This window comes from Dendropsophus ebraccatus, chromosome 5 (assembly GCF_027789765.1).
Source record: "Dendropsophus ebraccatus isolate aDenEbr1 chromosome 5, aDenEbr1.pat, whole genome shotgun sequence".
NCBI classification, from domain to species: Eukaryota; Metazoa; Chordata; class Amphibia; order Anura; family Hylidae; genus Dendropsophus; species Dendropsophus ebraccatus.
Genome location: NC_091458.1, coordinates 59,677,959 through 59,690,425, shown reverse-complemented (window position 1 = coordinate 59,690,425; position 12,467 = coordinate 59,677,959). Strand labels below are relative to the sequence as shown.

The 12,467-nt window shown below is 41.8% G+C and overlaps 1 protein-coding gene across 1 annotated transcript in view; it reads left to right on the top strand.

The window, feature by feature from the left end:
* SLC4A8 (solute carrier family 4 member 8) overlaps positions 1-12,467 on the top strand; it is a 131,550-nt gene that overhangs the window by 78,424 nt on the left and 40,659 nt on the right. Inside the window, exons 3-4 of the mRNA XM_069970297.1 lie at positions 9,347-9,493; positions 10,796-10,931. Of these exons, the coding sequence (XP_069826398.1) occupies positions 9,347-9,493; positions 10,796-10,931 (283 nt within the window). The remainder of the gene's footprint in view (positions 1-9,346; positions 9,494-10,795; positions 10,932-12,467) is intronic.

Sequence of the window (12,467 nt, the reverse complement as noted above, 5' to 3'; positions counted from 1 at the left end):
TCTCCTTTAAAGTGGCGGTAGTCTACTAACCCCCCAGTACACCTCACTAGTTATTGATCACTTCTCAGCATATCCATAAAAGTAATTTATATCGTACATAAAAGAAGGATCAGAGATGAGTGCGACTTGAACATGAGTCAGATCATTCAGCATTTGCATACCGTTCGCTGAAGAAGTTTGATGCAGCCCAAGGGAGTCTGAGAAAACATGAATACAGCCCATGGCCACCAGTATACAAATGCCGAATGATCGGATTCGAGCATGCTCGAGTTGCAGTCATCTCTAGTAAGGATACAGGGAATTTCCTGGAAAGTGCAGAGTGGAGAAAGAAAAATGTCTGTTACTCCATTCTGTTTTCTGGCACTAAGGAACTAAGAATAGTATAGAAAGATATGAGCTAAAGCAGATTGGTAAAGCCATATTTCTTTGAAAGCCAGTAGGTTGAGTAAGTGTGAAAGAAATAAGTTCTGGATGGAGAGGAGTTTGTTGCACACTGACTGAGACTTCTTGAGTGCACTGTTAAAGGAGATGGGAGAAGACATATACCAAATGTTTATCAGGGTATCTTTGTGTGGCAGGAAAGAAGCTGACATTCAAGGAGAATTCTGGTGAAAATTTTTATTAAAGTATTGTATTGCCCCCCAAAAGTTATACAAATGACCAATATACACTTATTACAGGAAATGCTTATAAAGTGTTTTTTTTCCTGCACTTACTATTGCATCAAGGCTTCACTTCCTGGATAACATGGTGATGTCACGACCCGACTCCCAGAGCTGTGCGGGCTGTGGCTGCTGGAGAGGATGATGGCAGGGGGATGCTCGGTGTCCCTCAGTGTCCTGTGTCCCTCAGTGTCCCCCTGCCATCATCCTCTCCAGCAGCCACAGCCCGCACAGCTCTGGGTGTCGGGTCGTGACATTACCATGTTATCCAGGAAGTGAAGGCTTGGTGCAGTTGTAAGTGCAGGGGAAAAAGCACTTTATGTGCATTTCCCATAATAAGTGTATATTGGTAATTTGTATAATTTTTTTGGGGGGAAAAACAATACTTTAATAAAAAGTAAAAATGTAACATAAAAATGGTGGACCAAAGTAAGGAGAGATGTTCCCTGCAGCTAATAGCAGTACAATAAAGAGAAGTAGTAGATTGTACATTGATTTATGAGACGTACTTCTGTGTTGCATGGTGGAACTGGTTTAATGTTTACCTCTGGTTATAAACAACTATAAACCAGTAATATAGTTAGACTTATTTTTAAAGCAAATTTACCATCAGTACATTCTCTTTAAGTTTTGCACATGGATAGAACGGCCCAGGCCCAGGATTAGGCACTGGAGGCAGCCAGCTTGCCCCCAGTGGGAGGAAAGCCCGCTTCCACTGGGGCAGGCCGGCTCCCTCCATTGCCTAATCCTGGGCCTGTGCAGTTATATGCATGTTCAAAACTTAAAGAGAATGTACTGATGGTACATTTGCTTTAAAAATAAGTCTAACTATAGAACATAGAACTATAGAACAGCGTTGTATGCGGAAATTGGGCCACAGTTAAAAAAAAAAAAGGGTCTGCGACGCCGGCTTCTTCACGCCAGCACCGTTCTAGCCATGTGCAAAACTTAAAGCGAATGTACTCATGGTATATTTGCTTTAAATCTATGCCATATTTAACTGCAGCAACACTGTTCACCATACGGCACTCAGACAAGATGACTGCTCCCCTTGTGCCATGGCTATAATACTTTTCCTTGTGGCAGCTAGTATAGCCTTCCCCAGCGATATCAGCTGGTGTTTTAGAAGTTAAACTTTACACTAATTTGCATTTAGTTTTCTATCATATTTTCTTCATTAAATTTTTCATTTTTTTTTATCCAAATGATCATCTACCCTTAACTGTGTGTGTGTGAATATGAACCCCCTAACTATTGGGCCGTATTGCAGATGCTATGTGTGATACCTTAGTTAGTAGCTATGCTCAGGCCTGCAAAGGTAATATTGTAAATCTTTAATTAACACTGAAGCATGCTTCTATTCTTGTGTGCATATGGCCTGTACAGCCTCATGTACTTTGCATGTTATTACTGCAGGGTGCCTGTGACGTTGGGTATATATTACTCCCACGCCTTGTATAACTAATCCAAGTGTTAATGCTAATTTTCCGACTCTCCGAGATATTGAACTGACTGTGTATAGACTTGTCTCTAATAATAACTACCTCTTCTGGAAAGAACACATAAACATTTTTTATATATCCAATAATATCAAGGAGATAGATGACAAAGTGGTAAGTGGAGACTATATCTTTGGATGGGTATAGACTTTCAATGACACATTTTTATTCCGGTCTTTCTGACAGATCATTATTCTTTAGCTCTGACTATTTTAAAACCCTACGCAGAAGAAAAGCGGCAGCAAAATGAACATTGGGTCATTTCCTGCAGCTCAGAGCTTTCAACAAGCATTTTATTGCTAAGAGCTTTTTATTCAGATTTATTCCACTATTTAGGACTGCATATTAAACGCAATTGATATTTCCGCACTCCGCAGTATTTCTCTACTTAACTGCACAACAAATGGTACTCTGATCCTTTAGATGCATTGTCTTATTAAATGTTCAAGCTTTATTAAAAATAACTTTCACAGTTACAGTTCTTTTTCCTCAGTTGTAGTTTTGTTTTTTTTGGATAGAACATGGAACAACATTTACTATTCCCCGATTCACTATATAAAAACTGTATGTATATGTATAACATATATTTTATATGGTTCAGGGAAGAAAAAGAGTGCTGCACCTCACACCTATGGCTGATACTAGTGCCCCTAGGCTAAATAAAAAACACATCAGAATTTTGTGTATGAATTGATCAAGCCACACTGCCCCATGTACCATCGTGCAGGTATCTGATACACATGGGTCCCTACACTAAGTCCACACCGTGCCGGTCAGTGGCTACCAACCGCGCAGGCATGCACAGTCAGGGAACGGGGGCCATGGGACGGCCCTGCGACCCGGCCAGCACCGCCGGTGGAGAAGGTAGCCCCCAAACAGCACAAGTCTAGATGAGGTATTGCGCTCACCATAGCTGCTGCAGACAGAATGGGAAAAGACAGGAGGGATTAAAACCATGTGCACTCAGGTGTCTCCTGCTAATTGCTGTCATGTGGGTTGCCAGGAGGAGTGCAAAGACAATGAGAAAAGAGAGAAACAAAATACGGTTCAGGTAAGAAAAATAGCGCTGCACCTCACACCTATGGCTGATACTAGTGCCCCTAGGCTAAATAAAAAACACATCAGAATTTTGTGTATGAATTGATCAAGCCACACTGCCCCATGTACCATCGTGCAGTGTGGCTTGATCAATTCATACACAAAATTTATTTAGCCTAGGGGCACTAGTATCAGCCATAGGTGTGAGGTGCAGCGCTCTTTTTCTTCCCTCAACCATATATTTTATATGATTATAAAGCATTTCATATGCTGGAGCTTTTTTACTTGTGTCAAATGTCGTTTACCATCAGTAGAATACAATCACTGGCCAGAAACAGGGGTACCCTTTGTTTGACCCATGACCAGTATAAAAAAAAAAAAAAGCTAAACTTTTTTTTTTTTATATCTCATTCTGTATTCTCAGATGTTTCATGTTGGTGTTTTTTTGTGTGTTTTCTTTTTTAGACTAATTTTGGTAGCATTATTTTAAAAGACGGTGTGAATGCTAGGTGCTAAGTAGGGTGAGCTTGATTTGTGCTCCTTTACCCTTATTTTTAAACCCCCTGAGTTCGAATTATACCCCTCAGCCTTACATTCATACTTGAGCCTAGCAACAAAATAAAACTAGTGTAGGAATTGGCACCTGAGACTAAAAGGTCTTTTTTTAATTTTTCGTCATTGGTGCCAATAACCACTTATTTACCTGCTGGTTACATCTGCATCATGAAGGGCTTAGAGGAGAAGCCCGGCAAGATGTTTTTATTAAATTATTGTATTGCCCCCCAAAAGTTATACAAATCACCAATATACACTTATTATGGGAAATGCTTATAAAGTACTTTTTTTTCCCCTGCACTTACTACTGCATCAAGCCTTCACTTCCTGGATAACATGGTGATGTCACGACCCGACTCCCAGAGCTGTGCGGGCTGTAGCTGCTGGAGAGGATGATGGCAGAGGGATGGTCAGTGTCCCTCCAGTTCCCTGTGTCCCTCAGTGTCTCCCTGCCATCATCCTCTCCAGCAGCCACAGCCCGCACAGCTCTGGGAGTCGGGTCGTGACATCACCATATTATACAAGTGAAGCCTTGATGCAGTAGTAAGTGCAGGGAAAAAAGCACTTTATAAGCATTTCCGATAATAAGTGTATATTTGTGATTAGTATAACTTCTGGGGGGCAATAAAATACTTTAATAAAATTTTTCGCCAGAATAAAGTGGTTTGTACATTGACAACTTTGTTTTCTGGCCAGTATGCAGTGGTCCAGGGGTAGCACAGATGGACATTAAAGAGAGGACCTGTGGAAATATTGAGGGTAGCAGTCCTGTCAATGGTCATAGTCTTGGTCACTATGGTCACAGTGGCTAAGGCTTCCGCGGAAACTTTTCACACACCTTGAGTGGGCACAGCGACAGGGGGTTGCATTGAGCATGGTGGTAACTATAGTTTCCCCGGGGCACTACCTGTATGTATGTGTCCTCACTCATGATGTTTGCAATGTACTTGCTGGTCATGTGCAATAAGGAGCCAGACACAGGCGTAACTTTCAAACAACTCACAGTTCATTATACAGTGGTACCTCAGTGTTCGAATGTTTTAGAATACAGAGTGTTCTGTATCCGAGCGAAAATTTAGGAAGTTATGTTCAGAACTCAAACTTTGCTCAATTTTTGAACACGCTAGCGTCTCAAATAAACGTTTGCTCGGACAAATGCTCGGCAAGTTCAATCATCAACACTGTTTTCACATGCCACTTGTCTGTCCCTCCCTCCTTCGTGTATCCTGACTCCTCCTGTTCCCCTCTAGTATCTTCCCACCCCCCTGAAGTTTGGCTTAAGTGTCATTTTTTGGGTTTGAATAGTGGGTGATTTTAGCACTGGTGATGCCTAAAATACATTACAGCACGATACTGTACTATATGAGATTGCTGGAGTGATTCTCAATACAATAAATGAGTGCTGTAGTTAATTATTGCTAATTATTGGTGGGTGCTGGAATTAATTCAAACACATTTACATTTCCAATGGAAAAAAACTGTTCAGTTGTCAAACTGCCTTATGGAAGTGGTTATGTTTGAGGTACCACTGTACTGGTTTCAGAAATAATCTTCCATAATGAAGGCACAGTTCTTTTGCAGACATTTAGGTAGGCTAAGTTGTTGCTCGAGCAGGGTTACTTAAAATGACTCCACCCACAATCTGACCACCCCAAACAACTTGTACCTTCGGATAGCTGCTTTTAATACAAGATCTGTCTTGCGGTCCGTTTGGCAGGTGATGCAGTTATTGTCCTAAAAAAACAACTGTTAAACTTACAGCCCCGTGCCCAACGGGAGCCCTAACTTTGCACAACCCTCCATCCTTCCTCCCCACCCTGTTCATCAATAGGAATGCCACTGGAACATTTTCTCCTGTCTGAACATTGCACAGGTGCCTTAATGATCCAGCCCATGTGCCTTCCTTACACAGCTGAGGAATCGGAGACAATCTGCCTGGAGCATGAGGAGGAGGGCAGGGAGGAGGGACAGAGAGGTTTTGCCTGCCTAATACATACACAATCTAAGCCAGTTTAAAAGTCGTTTTTTAGGACAATAACTACATCACCTTCCGAACGGACCCCAGGACAGATCTTGGATTAAAAGCAGCTATTCGAAGGTACAAGTGGTTTGGGGAGAGGGGGGGGGGGGGTGTCAGATTGTGGGTACAGAGTCGCTTTAAAGGGGTTATCCAGCGCTACAAAACATGGCCACTTTTCCCCCTCTCTTGTCTTCAAATTGGGTGGGGTCTCTAACTCTGTTCCATTGAAGTAAATAGAGCTTAATTGCAAACCTCACCTGAACTGGAGACAAGAGAGGGGGAAAAGTGGCCATGTTTTTGTAGCACTGGATAACTCCTTTAAAATGCGTGTGCTTTTTTTCTAGGGTCCCATGAGCTGCTCCTTCTTTACTCTAACCCTGGTTACTAATCCTATCCCATTACTTGGATCACCATTTTAGTCATTTATTAATTACTGCAGAGTTCAGCAGTAGAAAACTAGATTTGTCTTAGTTCTTGGTGGTGGGGTTCAAATTTAAAGAATTGTGCTCTGGAAGCCACAGTTCCTTAGGCCTGTCTGGAAGCCTTCTTTGGTCCTTGTATGATACTATAAGCCCCATTCTTGAGTTGTTCCCACAAGCTGAACTTCTATTTTATTCCCTTCCCTCCTGCAGTCAGATTAGAATAGGGATATCATAGTGTCCTGGATAAAATTGTTTGTAAGAGTCCGCGACTACTCTCCTCTCACAACCTCTCACATGGAAAGTGGTCTTACTGATCACCTCTTGGAACATCTTGCCAAGTACTGGCTAAGTTTTCTTTTCCTCTGAAGGTTGGACCAGAGCAAGCCTCCCTCCTCTCTTAAAGGTTTCTAGCTGTGTGTGTGTACACGTTTGCAGTGCTTTGTGCCATGCCTGGTACATCGCAGTTACAATAACAACATAATAGTATGAAATATTACCAAAACTGTGCAAATCAGTATAAAACACTTATATACCTCAAAGGTACATCTGGAATTTAGCATATAATATAAATCACCCAAATTCAGGCCCCAAAGTGATCCCAGTGAGACAATGCAAGTACATGAAAATCTCAAAGTTGCAGATATTCAGTGTGGTGTCACAGTCTATTTCTATAGGCTTCAGCTATAGAATGATGTACAGTAGTTACTATCACCACTGCCAAAGTCTGTGGTCAGCCCCGCCTCATTTGTCATTTATTCATTTAGCTGTTTTGGACAAATCCCTTTGCTGGGACAAACATCCTGCTCTGGATTTACTGTCATTACCTAATGTTGTGTTACAGCCGCACTCAAATTAACAAACAACTTAAAAAACAATTAACCTTGAAAAGCTCCGCTTACAGTTTTTGGGCAGATGGAAAATGTTCCATTACCGACAGCTCTGTGGATTCTGTCCTTCCTTTACTTTGTATATTCTCCAGCTTCCTCTGTCTCATGGCGAGTCTCACTATTGATAGAAACCTGATCTATGTTAAGTTTATCAAGTGGAAATAGAAAGGAGAAAATGAAAATGAAATCACTTAAAAATTATTATTATTTTATTATATACTTTTGGCCATGTGTTATTTTAGTCACTAAACTTTTTTTCTTTTTTTCAAGTTGCTACATGAAGACTAAGGCCTCGTGGTTCATGTTCATGGCTTCTTAAGGTCCCTATACCCCTTATACATTTGTTGGTCATACCTGCTTCTCGCAGCAGGTTTGGCCATCAGTGTAAGATGTGGGGCGGCTCTCCCGACCAATCATCAACCCATTTGTTCTTGAAGAGGTGTATGGCCACCTTTACTTTGGAGCTGTAGACATTATGTCATCCGCTGTATACTGCTCCATGCTTAAAAATATTAGTTTTTTCAGAACTTTTTAATTGATGACCTATCCTTGTTGTTCATTGTGTAGTGGCCGTGCTGAGTTACTGCAGCTCAGCTCTCAATTTGTTGAACTGGAACTGAGCAGCAGTAATCCGGCACGGTTACTACGCAGAGAATGAAGAAGAGGTTCCTTACTCCATTCACAGTGTCTGAACATGACTTTACCAAACAGCAGATCTGTGGGGGGTGGCAGGTAATTCCAATGGCCAATCCTGTGAAAAAACCCTTTTATATTAGTTATAAACAATACTTTGAGAGTATACTGCTAACCTACAGACAGTATTAGGCTAATCGAAGAGATAGGAGCCATAGCCACAAAAACATCGGATATTTTGAATCAGTAATGTTTGCTTCCATCTTTTATATTGGGTGAGAAAAATACAACATTGCTTCCACAGTGTAATAATTCTTTAGGCAATTTTCATCTTTGGTAACAATTAACTGTTCTGACAGTGCTGTCACAATATGTAAATGGGGCTCTGTCAGCCACAATATTAAAAGACTCACAAGTCACTTTGATAATTGTCAAGGGCTAACCAAAAATCATGGATGTTGGAAATAGACCAGGAGGATTGCAGCTCAGTCACTGGAAGGTATTTCTGTGCCATACTGTTGAGTTATACATTTTTTGGTCAGATCATATCTGCATCAGAGGCTCCATTAGGGCATTAGGAGGAGATTCTGCCAAAAATGCTGGATAAAAAGCATGGCAAGAGATGCTGTTTTGTCCAATAAAATGTTGAAAGCTTAACGGACCCCGTCATAGTCAATGTGGTTCATCCAGCACAATTAGGGTTTACTCAGCAGCTTGTCAGGGACAATTTTTAAACATGCTTAAAGGGGTATTCCCCCCAAGAGCTTAAAAAATAAAATGCCCCCAAACCTAGCTCGTCTTACTCACCAAGTCCCCCTGAGAATTTTGAGCCGTCTCCCGTCTTTCTAGCTGCTTTCGTTCCATAGTTACAAGTTTTTCAAAAAGCTGAACTATATACAACATGGCGCCGGGTGAGTCGCGCGGGGGGAGGGTGGGGTGGGGGAAGTGGCGGGGAGTTTGTTGCCGTGGGCCGCGGGTGATTCCCGGGGGGGGAGGGGGGGTTTGTTGTTTGCGGGTAGTCAGGCTCCTTCCCGGCCTCCTCTCATCCTCCATAGACCAGACCGCTGCAGGAAACCGGGGGGGGGGGGGGGGATACATGTAAACCCCTGGGCAGCCCCTTTCTCTCCGTGGTGGGGGGCATTTCAAGAGTTGCAGGGGGGCTGTCAGTGTCGTCCCTCACTTCAATGGGCAGGGCTAGAAGCCAGCCCATTGAAGAGAGGGAAGACCATGTGATGCCGTCTCGGAGGAAGGGGGCCAGGAGCAGGGAGCGTGTCGGGTTGGACTGAGAGTTGATGATTCTCTGCATTTGGTGGGGGTGAATGAATGTAGATAACAGCAAAACTGTGCAGAATCCATAATAAATTGATTTTGGAAAGCTAGGGGTGTGCAACGTATTAATGCAAAAAAATTTTTTGGGGGGAATACCCCTTTAAGCCTGCACATACATTTGTTGAATATCTTGAGTTCCTATAATGCATCAATATATAAGTAAATACATAAATTTATGCAACTGGAAAAGAATACATGCTCCAGTTGCAATTGGTGACTGTACTAATAAAAAGTATTAAGTGAATAATAAAACCTTTTATGGCCATTGTGTATTAATTGTTATCTGCTGTCTTGGTTCTAGGACACAGAACATTGTATGTCGGTGTTCGGATGCCACTGGGTCGGCAAAGCCATAGACATCATCGAACTCATGGACAGAAGCACAGAAAAAGAGATCGCATGAAGGGAGTTATACAAGAGGAAGGCCATGATGAGTCTTTAGCACATGGTATGTAGTCATCTTACATTCATATATGCAACTTATCAGCTTCTGAGCAGCCCTGCTTAAATTTGTTCTTTGAGCAGTTGGATTGATTGGCCACAATATGGCTGACACTAAGATGCAACTTGGGGCCCTATTACACAGCTTAACGCCTCCTGTAAGCGAGCGCCAATCTGCTAGATCTGCTAGACGCTTGCTTACTGAACCTATTACATGGCTCAATAATCGTTAGTGATGTCCATGCAGCCCTTGTCCTAAACTGTATACGTACCTCTTCTGCCCTCTGCTTGCTTTCCAGAGCTGCCGCTGCAGCTTCGGACCTGCTGAACTGACAGGCCGCTCAGCCAATCACTGGTTCGGGTGATGATCGCTCCGTTTAATAGGGCTCTTTCTGTACATTTCAAACCTAATGCCAAGGTGGTTGTTTTGAAAAAAGGTCCATTATTTGCCATTAAATGGCAGCTATCCACTAAATTTCAACAGTGTGTGAACATAGCCTTTCTGTGTTTTCAATCCGCTCCTGGTTTTGGTTGAAAAATACTGACCAAAATACTGAATACTGTGTGGGAACATAGCCTATGGCTGTATCCAAGTTTTCCAGATCTCCCTAGGACTTCATCCAAATCTTTAGCCACTGGTAATCAAATACTGCTCTGGTTTGGATGAACCCAAGCATGCCCGAGGTTTGTTAATCTCTAGTGCTGGACAGTTTTTGTGTTTCTATATAGATCAGGGGTGTCAAACTCAGGCCCTCCAGCTGTTGCAAAACTGCAATTCCCATCATGCCTGGACAGCCAAAGCTTTAGCTTTGGCTTTCCAGCCATGATGGGAATTGTAGTTTTGCAACAACTGAGGGGCCTGAGTTTGACACTTGTGAAATAGATTGTCTACATGTTGAAATTTGCTGTCTGTTTTTCTTATGTCTGTGAATATCTTTCCTTTCTATAACTCCTAATCCAACATGACCCTTTTCCAATGTCCAGGGATACAGACCACCATGTAAAGTAAAGATAAGACCACTGTTTTAGTATTTTGCCGATATATGTCATGTTATAGTCTTGTTGATGTCTAGCACAGTATCCTGTCAGGTGGTGCCGCATTCCTCCTAATCTCTAATACTCTAGGTAAACCTACAGTATTATAGTAATTTAGGGGGCTATGACGATTCACACAACTTCAGGACACAAATAACAAATGTAGTCTCTTACTTACATGTGCATTTTGGTGTTGCAGCAAGGAACTAGCGATAAACCCTTCATATATGTTGGCACTGTAAAAATAATTAAAATGTGTTTCTCATTGCTATAGACACCCCATCCCAGAGAGTGCAGTTTATTCTCGGAACAGAAGAGGATGAAGAACATGTCCCCCATGAGCTGTTTACAGAGTTGGATGAAATATGTGTCAAAGAGGGTGAAGATGCCGAATGGAAAGAGACCGCAAGGTAACAGAAACTTTATCACATGAGTAAATATTGAGTGGCATATACATTAGTTTTTATAGTGGATGCATCTCAGCCTTTCATCCAAGTTCTTCATCTGGAAATTCTTCTGAATTAAAGCCCTGATAAACGCTCAAACATGATATCATCAAAGCTTGAGAGCAAGTGAAACAACTGCATATTAAAGGGGCTTTACTCACAACCAATGCTTATTACTGCATATCCATATATCAAAACTGTCAGAGGGAATTAGAAAGGGACGATGAAGAATAGTGAGTAGACTCTCTCAAGTTTAGTCTATGAGAGGAAAAGTAACAGCAAAGCAGAAATAATGAGGAAAAGAGTTTAATACGACAATGCAAAAACAATGCAGTCCTCATGGATGGAAACAAAGCTGTCTGCTCAACTACAATGAAAAATAAAATAAAAAATAAAGCAAAAAAGGGATTTCTCTTATTGGGTACAGCCAATGGGAGAGAATGCAATGAATGCTAGCTCACAGGCACAAAAAATATACATCAAGGAAAACAGGAGAAAAGAAAACACATAACAATGATTTGCCCCCACACAATATAAATGCAAAAAATTAATGCACAGATGTAAAATGCAAAAATATTTAAAAATACAGAAACAGTACTGGCATCTAATACAAACCAGTACCACCCCACTCAGCAGGGGCAAATATATTTTGCAATAAGACAGTACAAACCATGGAGGACATTTATTAGGACTTATGTACTTGTACCTGGGCCTTAAATCAAGCCCTGCCCCCTGCAGAATTTATTAATAGGTACACTCCTCTTAGTGAATCCATCACTACCTGCATGACATGTGCACAGATCTACACCTGCTCTGGAGCAAGTGTAGATTTGTGCCATGGTTTCCAGGTGTAAGCAGTGATAAATTAGGCAGGGGAGGAAGCCATGCCTCCTCTCTGCCTGGCCCCTCCCTACAAAAGAACACAAACACTGACATTTTACTCCCAGTGTCTGGAAAAGGGGAGGAAACCCGAGGACTGCTGGGAAAACATGGATACAGCCTATGGCTATATTCAGGTTTTCCAGTACTCCCAGGGTTGGCATCCACTTATTCTAGGTGTGCGGAGTTAAATGCAAAGCTTTCAGGTTCGAAGAAGTTGCCGAACCTGGACACTTTCATGAAGTTCGCTCAAATCCTACTTGTGATCATCCAATAATGAGTGTAGCCGTCCAACGAAAAAGGAGTACTAAAAGTGTATACTGTCTTTAAGATATTTTACAAATTCTTATGATGCTGGACACAATGACTGTCAGCGCTAGTAAATAATACACCAATGTCTTGTTAGACTTTTTTCCCCCGTACATAAATGACTTCTGACAGCACATGAAGAGCTTGGTTCAATCATCATAGATTTTTCATGATTGATCTTTGAACATCTTATATATGGCTTAGTCACAGTTCACTGTTCCTTACCTAGCAGATAAAAGTACATAGACAATCTGCTCTTCTCAGTATAAGGATAGCACTGGGTCCTGGGTATTGGGTGTTGGATTTCCACTG